Source organism: Thamnophis elegans, chromosome 1 (assembly GCF_009769535.1).
Source record: "Thamnophis elegans isolate rThaEle1 chromosome 1, rThaEle1.pri, whole genome shotgun sequence".
Classification (NCBI taxonomy): Eukaryota; Metazoa; Chordata; class Lepidosauria; order Squamata; family Colubridae; genus Thamnophis; species Thamnophis elegans.
Window position 1 is genome coordinate 126,080,115 of NC_045541.1, and position 15,837 is coordinate 126,095,951.

The 15,837-nt window shown below is 38.1% G+C and overlaps 1 protein-coding gene across 1 annotated transcript in view; it reads left to right on the forward strand.

The window, feature by feature from the left end:
• SCFD1 (sec1 family domain containing 1) overlaps positions 1-15,837 on the forward strand; it is a 58,477-nt gene that overhangs the window by 23,627 nt on the left and 19,013 nt on the right. The window contains exons 9-14 of the mRNA XM_032230287.1: positions 2,795-2,880; positions 4,557-4,656; positions 9,037-9,176; positions 9,357-9,447; positions 11,666-11,739; positions 13,321-13,402. Coding sequence (XP_032086178.1) covers positions 2,795-2,880; positions 4,557-4,656; positions 9,037-9,176; positions 9,357-9,447; positions 11,666-11,739; positions 13,321-13,402 — 573 coding nt within the window. The remainder of the gene's footprint in view (positions 1-2,794; positions 2,881-4,556; positions 4,657-9,036; positions 9,177-9,356; positions 9,448-11,665; positions 11,740-13,320; positions 13,403-15,837) is intronic.

The window sequence follows — 15,837 nt, forward strand, 5'->3', positions numbered from 1 at the left end:
GCACCCTCCAATGGTTTCTACTCCCATTCCAGAGGGCCCACACCAGGGTACAGCTACCGGCCAAGGTAATCAGGTCCCTGCTGTGGTGGCAGTTGTCCAAACTTCGCAGGGGGTACCCATTCAAAGAACAGCCTGTTTGGGTGGGGATCCCACGCCCTGGACCAGATAGTGCAGGGTCGCTGGAATGCGCAGGAACTGCGGAACAGCATAAATTGGTTAGAGCTACACGCAGTTCATCTAGCCCTAATCAAATTTTGAGACTTGGTGAAGGCTCAACACGTATTAGTCCTCACAGACAATGTAGCCACCAAAGCCCATGTAAATCGGCAGGGGGGCACTCGATCAAGGGCATTAATGCTGGAAGCAGAGAGACTCCATCTGTGGGCAGAGGCTCACACACTATCAATCGGCACGGAGCACATTTCGGGTTCCACGAACATTCAAGCGGACTGACTGAGCAGGGCCACACTGGACCATGCCAAATGGTGCCTGCACCCGGCCCTGTTTCAGGACCTATCTCACCGGTTCGGCCACCCCATGGTGGATTTATTTGCTCAGTCCAATAACACTCACCTACCGAGATTCTTTGCCAGGTTCCAGGAACCAGGGGCAGAAGCAATTGACGCCCTTTGCAGCCCTTGGCCACCAGGCCTCCTCTACGCCTTCCTGCCCATACTGATTATTCCGCAGGTGATTCAGAAACTACTGGCGGAGAGGGTGGAGGTTCTTCTGATCGCACCAATGTGGCTAAGTCGCCCCTGGTACGCAGACCTCGTCAATCTGTCTATATCACGATCGTGGCGTATACTGGATGACGGGATATCCCTTTCACAGGGGGCTCTCATCCATCTGAACCCCAGTAGATGCAACTTGCCGTGTGGCACTTGAAAGGGATAGCCTAGCCCGTCAACATTTTTCAGACAAAGACATAAGGATGATTCAAGCAGCCAGTCGCCCGTCAACCACACGCACCTATGATGCCACCTGGCTCGCCTTCTGCAGGTGGTGCACCAGTTCCAACATAGACCCCACCTCGGCTTCAGTACCTCAGGTACTTGAATTTCTGCAGATGGGCATGGACAAGGGACTCACACCAAGCACTCTCAAGCGCCAAATCACTGCCCTGGCAACAGTGCTCTATGACAGTCAAAGTCGCTCCCTAATTCTCCACCCATGGGTGCGAACCTTCCTCCGGGGGGCTACAAACCTCAAGCCACCCGTAGTCCACCGCTATCCCACCTGGGATTTGACTGTGATACTCCAGGCTCTCACTAAAACACTGTTTGAGCCCATTCGTACCATAAGCCTTAGATTGTTGACCCTTAAGACAGTTTTTCTTGTAGCTATTACATCTGCTAGGAGGGTGTCGGAGCTGGCCGCATTGTCGGTACGCCAGGACCTCTGTATATTTCATCCACACAGAGTTGTCCTCTGAATGGATCCGGCATTCCTCCCCAAGATCAATACTTGGTTTCATCAGGCACAGGAACGTATCCTTCCTGCCTTCTGTCCGCACCCCGCACATCTGCGGGAGAGACAAGGGCATTATCTGGACTTTCTCAGGACTCTCTGTCGTTATGTGAAATGGACAGCTTCCTTCAGAAAATCGGAAGCTTTATTTGTGTCCTTTCAGCCAGCGTCTATGGGCCAGAAGGCGTCTTTCCAACACCATCGGTTGCTGGCTGAAGGCATGCATCTCTCTGGCCTACGAGAGTCAATCCAGACCAGTTCCCAGACACATTACTCCGCATTCCACCCGAAGTGTGGCCACATCGGTGGCTTGGGGCTCTCAGGACACACTTAGACTTTATTCCACAACTTCATTGACCTTAACATCCAGGTTCTCTATCATATTTCCATCTCTTGGATCGGCTGAGCCTTCGTACAAAATTGATCTCTTCCAGTAGGAGGAGGCGTGGTCAACAATTTCATAACTCAGTCTCTAGGCTAATGGACAAAGCTAACCCATGCTTGGATTCTCCTGCAGCACACATAGAAGGACCATTCAGGTAAGTCAACGGTTGTTCTCTGTAGTGTCCAAAAAACAGCATTTTTCCATGGGAAGGATTCTTTTTAATCTTACTTTAAATTTATATGGACCATTGTAACTTTCTAAAATCAAAGTTTAATAACCTTTTTGTTATTTATTCAAAAAGCAATCTGTAAACTTGTATTTAAAACTAATTTTGTTAAGGATTGAAGGAAACTTACCCAATACTGTCAAACTAGTCTATTCAAAGGCTCCTAATAGCTGAAAAGCAGTTAACCAGCAGTTTCTAAAAGTTATTAGAAAAAAAGTCTGTAAACCCTAAGAAACAGACCATGGTTTGAGCAAGAGAGCTGTTTTGCTCATCTCCCAGAGCTCTAAATCCACTGCTGTCTAAAGCATTTGTGAGCCATCTTTCTTATCCAGAGAAGAATTATGACGAGCCTGTCTACTTGCCAGCTCTTCATTCCCCGCAGTTGCCAGCTCCACTTTTTGCAGAGCTATCTTCAGTTCACCATTTTTTCACGGCAACTCAGTCACAAAGAAAATATTCTGAAATGATACAGGATTGCTCTGGAGAAAACAATATTTTCAATAGAATGATCTTTTGTTAATGGTATCTAGAAAAATAGTTACGATATGAATGGTTTTGGATGTATCTTATTAATTATTGAGAAATTCATGACCTAATTATTTTCTGTCTTTGTCCCAGTTTTGCAAGAAATCTACAGCTGCGCTCCTCCCCCCCCCAAAAAAAATATAGCACCAACTTTATAGGTTTTTGAAAATTCGATTTTGTTTCCACAGAAATTGGATAAGAAACTCCGAGAGAACCTTAGAGATGCCAGAAATAGCCTTTTCACCGGCGACACACTTGGGTCTGGGCAATTTAGGTAACATTTTCACTTTTTGGCAATATATTTTTTTAAGATTATTTTATTTATTTATTTGTCAAACATGTACAAGATAACAAGTATAGGTATGAACATAAACATGAACAAAGGAAGTAAATACAGATAAATGGGAAGTCAGACAGGGACAGTGGCACGCTGGTGCACTTATGCACGCCCCCTTTACGGGCCTCTTAAGAATGGGGGTGAGGTCCATGGTAGACAGTTTGAGATAGAAGCTGTGAGGGTTTGAGGCTATAACAACGGAGTTGAGTAGAGCATTCCAGGCATTGACCACTCTGTTGCTGAATCTGCATTTTCTGCAATCAAGTTTGAAGCTTGAATTTGTATTGATTGTTTGCCTATGTATTATTGTGGTTGAAGTTGAAGAAGTCATTGACAGGCAAGATGTTGTAGCACACAATTTTGTGTACTATGCTTAAATCGGACCGCAGGCAGCACAGTTCCAGATTATTCAAGCCCAAAATTTCAAGCCTGGTGGCATAGGGAATTCTATTGTGAGTAGAGGAGTGAAGTACTCTTCTTGTGAAATACCTCTGAACCTGCTCAATCGTGTTAATGTCCTATATACAGTGTGGGTTCCAGGTAGATGAGCTGTATTCAAGAATTGGTCTTGCAAAGGTTTTGTATGCCCTAGTTAGCAATACAATGTTACTGGAGAAGCACTTCACAAAATTAGGTTAACAACTCTTAAGCCTTTTTGGCAATGCTGTTACAGTGGGTTCTGGGGCTTAGTTCATTTGAGATGAGTACTCCTAGGTCAGTAATGGCGAACCTTTTCAGCACCGAATGCCGAAAAAGGAGCATGAGCGCACGGGGCACCAATTGCCGAAAAGGGAGCACTTCATGTGCATACTTGTCTGGGATGCAACCCAGAAGAGGAGTTGCCCAGGGGGCATGCGTATGCTGGAAAATGAACTTCTGGTTCTTTCGGTTACTGTCGGGCATGTGCACGTGCTGATCAGCTGTCGGAGTGCATATTCATGCCAGAAAATGGAAGACCAGTTTTTCCAATTTCCAGCACTGCCACATGCACAAAAGCCAGCTGATCATCGTGTGTGCATGAAACCTGGAAGAGGAATGGGTGACACCTCACATATCAGGCGACATGGCTCCATGTGCCACTTTGGGCACCCGTGCTATAGGTTCACCATCGCTGTCTAGGTTCTTGACAGAGTGAGGGTCATCTATGAAATCATTTCCGCCCAACTTATATTTGTGTTCTGGTTTTTATTGTCAATGTGTAGGACAGAACATTTATTAGTTGAAATTTGGAGTTGCCAATTGCGTGACCATTCTGACACATAGTCAAGGTTACTTTGTAGGGTAGCTGTGGTGTTAAATAATTTTACGTCATTTTATTAGTGCTTTATAGAATTAAAGTATGTCACTGCTTCTCCATAGCTTACTTATTGTTGTAGTAAATAAAAGCAATATTTAAAAATGTTTCTTGAAGGAAAATTGATGATTTGAGAAAATAGTTTTAGACAGACTCTTGTTAACTTTTAATGTAATTTTATACACAAAAACTCTTTATTCAATGAAACAGTGCTTCATGTTCATTATAATTCCTACAGTGTTCCAATACAGTTGTAATCATTAGAATTTTCTAAGTATACCAATAGCAATAGAGATTCTAAACAGATTTTTTTTTATAGTTTTCAGAGACCTCTTTTAGTACTTGTTGACAGAAATATAGATTTGGCAACTCCTCTACATCATACGTGGACCTACCAAGCCTTAGTACATGATGTACTGGTAAGTACTATGTGTATTATTATTTTTCTCTCTTCTTTTTACTCCCACCTCCATAATACAAAAGTATAATGCAATGCATGCACCTCATCCACTATTCTTACTTGACACCAATAATTTAAAAATCAGTTTCTTTCCAAATAGCTGATATCCCAAGACATATGCAAGTCTATCAATGCCAGCTTTACTTTTGCTATATAGAATTAGGAATGTAAGTAATCCAAGGTGTGTTGTATAGTTTTGCTACATACAGTATGATTTATTTTGATATAATGGATTACCCAGATTATGGCTGAGTTTGGTCACTAGCCATTATTTTTAGTCAGTGAAATTCCATTTTTCTCATTTGTTCCTGCACAGTGATGAAGTGTTTGTATCAATTGCCTGTCAAAAGGATTTTATCTAACAAAACTGTCCTGTGGAGGAACATACAGTCTGATGCCATGGGGGAGGGGAATAATCTTGCTTCCCTAATTTGCTTTCAAAACCTCTTGAAATTGTATTCTTCCATTGGCCTATAATAAAGGTTTACTATACTAATTATCAGAATATGATAGAATCATGGTATTATGTAAGGAGAATCACCACTGTTTCATATATATTGTTGGTATAGTAAAAATTTAGTTAATGAACTTGGAAAGGATTATGGAAAATGTACTGAAAATAGGGCAAGCATATAAAACAATGGCTCCCAACCTTTGGGGCATCAGGATCTGGTTTCATGGAGATAGATTTTCCACAGACCGGAGTGGGCATGGTTTTGTGTGTTGCCTGCATCATGCGAATGGGGCTTCACTTGTTTCCGCAGTCCGGTTTCTGGTATGCTGTGGCCTGGTGCCAGATATAAAAGATTCATATGTCAAAACAATTGGAAAGGATTGAAAAAAAGGTTGTATCTTTAATTAATAAAAGGAAATAGAAGTTTAGAAGATGGATTGTGTAGGAGGTCTAGAGAAAAAGTACTTGCCTTTCATTGCTTAAAATTGGTTTAATTACTTTAAATACTTTACTATTACTTTAATTACTTTAAATAAAATTACTGCCAGTCCCAAATAATGTCAATGAAATTTCTTTAAAGTGATGCTATTCTGTCTAAAATCCTATCTCATAGATTGTGTCCTACCAAAATATAAAACATGTTTTATATTTTATATATACTAATATTTTGTCTGTTATTTAGATTTTTTCTGAAGTATGTTCATAAAATATGTTTTGATCTCTTTAGTATTTATTTCTCAAAGCTATACATTAAATATTAAAATATCATTAATCACCACAAGATGGTGTAGATGTTACATATTAATAACTTCAATGGAAAAGTAGTTTTTCGTAGTTATGAATTTGATCCAATTAAAAAAATCTAAAATGTGCAATTTTATAGAAAGAATTGATCCCAGCAACTGAATTAAATTTTTAATCAAGAAAGATTCTTTAATCAAGAAATAAAGTATTTCATTGTATTAATTACTTGACTTGTCACAATAAATACATATTTTGTAGTCTCTATAATTGGCTTCATGGTGATGCATAAACTTTTTTAATAGGTTAAATTAAATTCAGTATAAGGTTTGTATTCTAAATACAAAGTTATTTTTTACATTGACCCATATTCCCATGGCATGCACTGTTCCCTCTAAGGTGCGCGCCTGCGCGGCCGCGCACATGGAAAGAAATCCCCGCGCAGGACTTTTCAACTCCCGCGCAGAGATTTCTTTCATAGCAAACGTGGGGAAGTCCTTTGCAGGCATCTAGAACTGGCCGCCCGCAAAGGACCTCCCCAGAGGAATCTCATGTCCTGCAGCCCAAACTTTCTCCTCCCAGCAACTTGGCCTGTTGGATACAGTTGTGGTGGGGGAAGAATGGGCTGGGTGGGCTGGCTGGCTGGGGAGGGGGGAGCCCTTTAAAGCCCTGCTGCCGCGTCTTCCCAGCAAGACTTCCTTTCGGCTCGCGGTTTCCCTTGCCTGCCTTAACCAAAGCTTGGCGCCCCGCCTCTGCTTTCGCTCTCCCTCCCTCAGCTGTGCAGCAGCAGCATCTCTCAGCCTAGGGCGTCACGCAGGCTGTGGAAGGAGGGGGAGGAGGAGGGAACCAAAGAGAGGATTTTAGGGGCCTGCGCCCCACAGCCAGGACCGTCCTTGCGCCTCAAGCCGCGTTTCTTCGTGCAAAGCCCTTCGGGCGTCAGGCGGAGCTCTCGGGTTGCCCAAACCAGTTCCTCCCAGGTTCAAAACTACGGAGGGAGGAACTGGATTGGGCAACCCGCGCTCACACAGACACATACACACATACACACAGAGAGAGATTCGGCTGCGTCCGGCTCATTTGCAAAAAGCCCAGAAAAGGAAGTCGGTCGGGGGCAGAGGAGGGGGGGAGACCCGTCGGAGAAACCGACGGTCCCGAGGCCGGAGGAGGGGGGTTCTTCCCCAGACAGGGCTCCCCAGGAGAGGGCGAGGCACCCCTCCCCCATCTCCCTACTGTCAATGTGGCACAGGAGGGCTGTTTCTATCTCGGTGCTTTCATGGAGAGTCAGCGAGAGATCCAAGCCATCCAGCGAAGGCAGACTGCTGTTTAGTAAGAATGTTTTAAATATTGCATTTCAGCTTATTTGTCATGGATTGGTGATCAACCTACTTGCAAATACAAATTCTTTTTCATATGGCGTGCTGGTGCTCTGCAGATTTTATTTGATTTTAGAAAAAGAAAATAAAGGCTTCTTGGTCCACCTGGACCGGAAAGTCAAAATCCAGAAAATTAACCTTGTTTAGGAAAGTTTTGCACTGATGGAAAAATAGTGTTTTCCAGTGAAAGTTTTTTCCCTACTTTTCCTTGTTTGCTTTTTTGGCCTCTATTCCTTCTCTACTCTCCTCTTTTCTTTCTTCCTTTTTTCTTCCTTTTTTCTTTCCTTCCTTCCTTCTTTCTTCCTTTCCTCTTTCTCTCTCTTTCTTTTTTCTGCCTCTTTTTCTTATCCTCCCACCCTCCTCTCCCCTTTCTTTTTCTCTTTCTCCTCTTTCCTTTTTTGTCTCTCCCTCTGTCTCTGTTTCTCTCTCCCTCTCCCTTCTTTCCTTCCTCCCTTCCTTCCTCTCCCCTCCAATTGCTAATCTACATCAGTTGGTAATTTATTCATAACTTGCTAAATCACTGCAGACTATTGGATAGTAAGGGGGAAAGTATAGTCCTCAACTTACAACAGTTCACTTAATGACTAAAGCTACATCAGCACTGAAAAAAGTGAATTACAGCTGTTCTTCACACATGATCATTGCAGCATCCCCATGGTCATAGGATCAAAATTTGGATCTTTGGCAACTGCCTCATATTTATGACGGTTGCAGTGTCCTGGGGTCACCTTTTGCAACCATCTGCCAAGGAAAGTCAGTAGGAAAGTCAGACTGACTTAACAACCAGGTTACTGATTTAACCGCAGTGATTCACTTAACTGTAGCAAGAAAGGTTGTAAAATGGGGCAAAACTCACTTAACAAATGTCTCATTTAGCAATAGAAACTTTGGGCTCAATTATGGTCGTAGATTGAGGACTACCTGTATAGGGAGATTTCTTTACTTAATGGATATTTACATGGTAGAATTGAGTTTCAAATAACACTAATTTCGTTGTCTTGGGTGACATCTATGAAAAATATCCAGGTGCTCAGGTATGAAAATGTGCTGCTCAAACACTATACTTTTCCGCTCACACTGAAAAAAAATTAGAGGGAACATTGATGGCATGGTCCACAGTTCTTTTAAATAAGGGATTATGTGCAATTTCCATGAAGAACTATATGGTATTCTACCAGCTGTTATCATTTACAAGCCAACTCCATATACTTTTCACATTCATATAAGATTGAGTAATGCTTAATGGAAAAACAGCTGGTAAGAATTAAAATTAATATTTTAAATTTGTATCATTCTATGGTGAATCATCTTCCAGGGTTATTGAGCTTTATGGCTACTAAGTATGAAAAAATGATTAAACCAATTGTCATTTAGAGCAGTGATATAATTTGAATTACCAGTTTTAGTAATCAACATTGGTGTAATACAAAATCTTTGTTCCAGGCTATAAAATAGACTAACTGAAATATTGAGTAACTTTCAGAATTACTCAGAATTTCAAAATTTATAATTAGTAACTCAAAACTAATATATGTTGTGGCATATATTAAACAGAAAAAATACATGTTCTTATTTGTATATAATATATACAGAGAAATTTAAAAGAAAAATTCCAATGTTACCTTTAATTGAAAAACTATCCTACTTTATTTACAAGAGCAAAACATCAAATATCACTTTGGTGTTTTTACTAACTGATTTTGAATTTAAAATGGTCTAGTGAAATAGTAGGTAATAGGCAATAATCTCTAATTAAAGTAATCTTTTCTAGGATTTTCATTTGAACAGAGTTGTTTTGGAAGAATCTTCAGGAATGGAAAATTCTGTAGCAGGTGCTAGACCAAAGAAAAAAAATAAAAAAACATATGATTTAACTGCAGCTGATAAATTTTGGCAGAAACACAAAGGAAGGTAAGTGGAGTATTTTATGCCACCAGTTCACCATTTATGCTTCAATTTATATTACTGTTTTCTCAGTAAGTTAAACAAAGTTTAAAATATAGTATAAAGAAAGCGATAAGTAACATTTTTAAAATATATGTTTAAAATACAGATTATGAATTAAAAAAGAGTTTACACAATATTTATTAGTCCTTTTCCAGAGGTAGCAGAGTCTGTCCAGCAAGAGTTAGAATCCTACAGAACTCAAGAGGATGAAGTGAAGCGGCTTAAAAGTATAATGGTAAGATTTATTGATATAATAGAAATACTCTTTTGGGATTTCGTAGGGTTCTTTAAATATATTGACATTTTAAAAATACGCTGAAAGTGCAATGCTGATTAATTTAGAATTCTAAAACTTTAAAAAAAAGATTTAAATCAATTCCACGGCCTTGTAAACAGTTTCACAATCTATATTGTATACATTGAGGTCAAACAATCGGTATAACTAATTACAAATGGATTACAAGTAGATATTAGAACGAGGAATGTTCTTTACTCTTCTAGGGGAGAAAAATTGAATCTTTGCATCTTCTAAGAGGAAAAACTAGAGATGAGAAAATACTACAGAAAAATAGATGAAGCAATGTATATATTTATTTATTTATTTATTTATTTATTTCTCAATCAGCCAACTTTGCCTGCTTCTGTATACATAAAATAATATAGAGTATCCTTGTGCTAGGTAAATTAAATCCATTTACATTACATAAAGTTAGCTTTTTGCTCATTTTGGTTGCAGTTTAATTTCAGTTTAATGTTGCAGCTATTTATTTACTTATTGAATTAACCTGACCATCCAAACTCACCTATATGTGACCCTGGGCAGTGTACATAATTAAAAGACAGATTAATAAACAAAAAGCTCAACCATTAAAACCAATTTAAAAAAAATTACAGTGACAAAAAAAGTTTGGGCGGATGCTGTCTAAACTTATACACAGTGCAACCATTTAATGGCCTCCCCACTTTCATGGGATTCCCAAGCCCAAGGGCACATCCAAGTTTTGAAACCTTTCCTCAGTGGTGGGCTGCTGCATGATCGCACGGATTCGGGTGAGCCCTTAGCTGTGATCGCTGGCTGGGCCTGCCCACCTGCCCTTGTGCTATGCTTTCCATATATAATTAATTTTCTGGCTCATGCTGCCCAGCTGAGTTCTGCATTGCCCCTGCTGTACTCACCGGAGCTGCCTGAGTTGATTAGTGGCATGTTTGAAGCTCCATTTCAGTCCCAAAGGGGCGTGTGTGTGTGTGCTCAGAACCAGTGAACATGTTGTGAACATAAGTGCTGCCCACCTCTGCCTTTCCTGAAGGCCAGTAGGGTTGGGGCCAGTCCAACCTATACCTGGTCTTCCCTCTGCTGTACCTCCAGTTACCTTCCTTATTCCACAAAGTTCATTATCTGTTCTGTCATGTGCGGCTTTTTCACGCTTCTGATGGGCCGCTCATGTTTGTAGCCGAATGGGAAGAAAGACACCGGACAAATCCTTCTTGGGATGAGGCTTGGCCCCGAGCGATGCCCGGGGGGCTTCTTTTATTAGTTCCAAACAAAGAGAAGGTGTATACAAATTACATCAAAAAGCACATGATTAAATAATCCAATAATAATAGTGCAGCATGGCAAAAGGCTTCGTCTCTGGGCAAAAGAGGAGGGGTGGATGAAAAGGGGGGCTGCTTCGTCCCTGGGCAGGAGAAGAGAGATAGATGAGAGGGGAGGGAGGTGGAGGAATAGGGAGGGGGGAGTGGAGGAAGAAGTAAACAGCTCACATTCCTGCATCCCTTTGAAGTTGGCTAACTGCTAGATAGGCTGGTACAAGGGAGCACACTAATTAATGGGAAAACTTTTACATATTGCTAATAAGAATGTTTTGTTCATCTCATGGTAGCATCCATCACTGGGCCTGTGTTTTCAGGCAGCCATAACTGCCCTATACACAGAACTGGTAATGGATCTCAACAGTCATGAACAGTTTGTTTGTTTTATTTCTATTCTGCCTTTATTAGTCTACAAATAACTTAAGGAAGTGAACATAACCAACTCAAGGCAGAGAACATAACCAACGGTTAGGATGTCATATAAAGAGGGAACCTCTGTGGTTGTCATGATGGCTATTCTTTTTCTTCCAGATAACTTTCAATGGAAATAGAATTTTCCATCTATATCTAATCCTTCATTGCCTTGCCTCTCATAATATGCTAATGTCATGTAACATGGATTTCTTATTGTATGTCTAAAACATTTATTCAGAGAATCATTTTTCAGATATGTCAGGTCTACAATACGTTGTGTGTATATAATCAATAAGACTTCATTGTGATCTTTCTTAATTGCTTTAACTTCCTCTTCTTCAAAGTTATGTAAAATGAGAATTCCATTCTGTGTAAATTAAATGACCCATTTAGTTTTTAAACATACACATATGACTAAAAATAAGTAAAAATACATTTTTTCTTCTTAGGGGCTGGAAGGTGAAGATGAAGGAGCAATAAGTATGCTGTCTGATAATACAGCTAAACTAACTTCAGCTGTTAGGTAAGTATGAAAGACTTTTAATGGGCAAGAAGTTCACCATTTAATCAATTTTCTTCCTTATTCTGATATTAGACTATATTTCATACTAAGTGCAATTCTCTTCTTTAAATACCTCATGAAATATTAAAGTAGTATAATGATGTAAAACCATATGTTCCAGATCTACATTTTGGGAAAAATAGGTGCTCTTTAAGTATTGAAAACAATTTTATGGATTATTATGTGTTGCAAAATTGATTTTAATTCCTGTACTGTAACCTCATTTGACTTAATGGATAACTAAGTTATTAGGAAGGATTTGAATCATGAACTGTTTTATGGCTACCAATCACAAATATGATACGGTAGAACAACTAGTTTACAACAAAGCTGGACAGTTGTGTTATATGCAAAATCATACTGGTAAAAGAAGAGGGTGTCAAAGTCTTAAGATTTCAGAGCATATAGAGAAGGATTTGGACAGTATATTATCCAGGTTCATATTTTCTTCTTGTGCAGTACATTTTATAGCTAGCAAATAAGGACAAAACAGGATCTAAATATTATTTCGTTCTGAATACTTTTAATATTTTCCTGAGGCCCAATTCTGAGATGCACCTTCATGGATTCTCCCTTTCCCTATTTTTATTTGATACATTTGTACTATTTGAGATTGATTCCCAAGTTGCATGTTTGTATATACTAATTACGTTTTTAAAATAGAATAAACAGACAAGTTAATTTGAATGAAATCTTTTTCAGCTCTCTTCTGGAGCTTCTAGAAAAGAAAAGACTCATAGATCTTCATACAAATGTAGCAACAGCTAGATTTGAGATTGATTCCTAAATTGCATGTTTGTATATATAACACTAATTATATTATTAAAATAGAATAAACAGACAAATCAATTTGAATGAAACCTTTTTCAGCTCTCTTCCAGAGCTTCTAGAAAAGAAAAGACGTATATCTCTTCATACAAATGTAGCAACAGCTAGATTTGAGATTGATTCCTAAATTGCATGTTTGTATAGATAACACTAATTATATTATTAAAATAGAATAAACAGACAAGTTAATTTGAATGAAATCTTTTTCAGCTCTCTTCCAGAGCTTCTAGAAAAGAAAAGACGTATATCTCTTCATACAAATGTAGCAACAGCTAGATTTGAGATTGATTCCTAAATTGCATGTTTGTATATATAACACTAATTATATTATTAAAATAGAATAAACAGGCAAGTTAATTTGAATGAAATCTTTTTCAGCTCTCTTCCGGAGCTTCTAGAAAAGAAAAGACGTATATCTCTTCATACAAATGTAGCAACAGCTAGATTTGAGATTGATTCCTAAATTGCATGTTTGTATATATAACACTAATTATATTATTAAAATAGAATAAACAGACAAGTTAATTTGAATGAAATCTTTTTCAGCTCTCTTCCGGAGCTTCTAGAAAAGAAAAGACGTATATCTCTTCATACAAATGTAGCAACAGCTAGATTTGAGATTGATTCCTAAATTGCATGTTTGTATATATAACACTAATTATATTATTAAAATAGAATAAACAGGCAAGTTAATTTGAATGAAATCTTTTTCAGCTCTCTTCCGGAGCTTCTAGAAAAGAAAAGACTCATAGATCTTCATACAAATGTAGCAACAGCTGTTCTGGAACATATAAAGGTATAAAACATTGCCATTTTAAAGTTTATCAGATTCATAGTTAATCAGTCCTTTTAATTAAAAGGAATATTAAAAGGAATGTTCAGCCATATGTTTTATTTCTTTCAAAAATAATGTGCAACAAAAAACACAGAGAGATACTGTATACTATGAAATTTGATACCAAGTTTTAGCCGTGACTGAATCAATACAGAAGAAATGGCGAGGACAGAGTTTTTTGGCAAGAGAGTATGCGGCAGTAATTATAATGAACAATTGGTTGCATTGTGTTTCTCTTATATGTAATGGTTTGAACACAATTGGCACTCTGCAAGATAGCTTACATTCATCAGATAATAAAAGGCTTTGATTTTCAGCCTTTACTAATTTTCACTGTTTGGTTTTCTTGAGTCTTCTCTCCCAGATCTATTTTATAAAATTAGGCTACCATTTAGTTCAGTATTGATTTATACTTAATTATCATTTGGGGGCATTTGTAGAGCAGAAAAGGGAAAAAAATAAACTTCAGTAGAAATAAAAATACATTCTGTTATGTGCTTAGTAAAATAGCCCCAGTTCCTAGTTACTCCAACTTTAATCTGGTTTGAATTTTTAACAATAGTTTGAGTCCCAAGAGTTCATGTGGGACTTAGACCCATTTTTTCTTTCTCTACATAAAGTAATCATTTAAAAAGGAAAGAATCTCAGAAGGATACAATAGTACCATGTTGAAGAGTTCTTGACGTGGTTTAAAGCAGGGGTCCCTAAACTCTAGGCCGTGGACTGGCACTGGTCCACAGTCCACCAGGAACTGATCCATGCAAGTGAGTGAAGTGCCATCTACACAAACATGGGTTTGAACCAGTGTGTACCCATGTCCCCCAGTCTACGGAGAAACCATCATCCGTTCCCTGGCATCCAAAAAGATGGGGGCCACTGGTTTAAAGTACAGCCAATATGTATATGAATTTCTAGCATCCATGCTTGAAAATTCTGGTTTTGATCTCTTTCTTCAGAGCGCCAATAAATTACAAAATATTGTCTTGTGTCATCCATGCCAAGAAGAAATAAATCCCCTTCATCATTCACAAGACTGCCATAATGGGTTAGATAAGTAGCATTTTAGATTCTGTGCAAATACAGTTGCTCTCGAAACAAAGTGTTCTTTTCAATCAAAGTATCCTTGTCATGTGAGATTGGATGGCAGGGTATTTTATAATTGTATTTGTTATTAAGCCAAACAAAATAGCTGGTTTTAAACAAGCATAGTGCGGGTTTTTTTATTATTTTAAAAAAAGTTTTGGCATAATTCAATCCCTTCATAACAGTTTAGCTTGCCTGGATTTTTCATTTCATACTCAGAAAAGCAAACTTCTTTTATATAATCCTACATTTTTATAATTGTTTTAAATGCATGAAAACTTTCATTTATTCCAGAGGCTTTATACTCAAGCTGTTGTTCTGCCAGGCTGAATTCTCATTTTTGTCTGGATTTTTAAAAAAAAATAAAAGCAGAATTACAGTCTACTTTCTCATGCTGCTGCAAAAAAAAAAAGTTTATAAAAGAAAATTAAACAATCCAGTCTTTTTTTTCTTCCATGACTTTTCTGGGTACAATCTTTTGAGACTTATTGAATAAGAATTGAGTTTTGGAAATTGGTAATCAAACCAACAATTCAATTATTATAATTAAAATATAGTACTACAGATTGTTTTTTAAATGTTTGAATGAAATTTTATTATAGCCAAAGGCCAGAAAGATACAACTAAAATTTTAATTAGTTTTTTGTGATGATATTGAATTTTAGAAAATATGCCTATTATTGAGAATATTTCCCCTCCCTGCATTGAATAAGTACAATCATTTTTTCTACTTTTTTTGCATAAAATGTTTTTCATAATTGTCTTGAATAACTGAAGCTTAATTCACTGACAATCTGTTTCCATAGAAAGAAATTTTGAAAATAAAGTTAGATTATTTTTTTCTTCAGTGTTTTACATTGGACCGCTGTCAAAATCCAAGGCAGGATGTGGTTTGGAAATACTTCCATAGTTGACTGTCTTTTCCTCCCAAGGCATAGAAATCAGATGGCCTTACTGAATTAGATGCTTTTGACACTGCAGAGGTGGAATAAATTATTAGCATGCTTCCTTTCTGCTTCAGGAAGTTTCTTAGAGAAAAATAAGAGGAGAGGAAAGCTAGCTAACTTTCCTGTAAGTTTTTATTAGTTGAAGCCAAAATGGAGGAGAAATATTGTTTTCTAGGATCCTTAATTATTATCTCATGTCTCCATTATTTGCATTACAGTAAGAGGTAGTATTTTTTTATCATTAATTTTGTAAAAGAATGATTTATTTTGGAATATATTGGCTGTCCCTAAATCTGTATTTTAAAAAATTCTTGTAGCTGCACATATATACAGACATGCACATATATATGGAAGGATGTGTCAGTG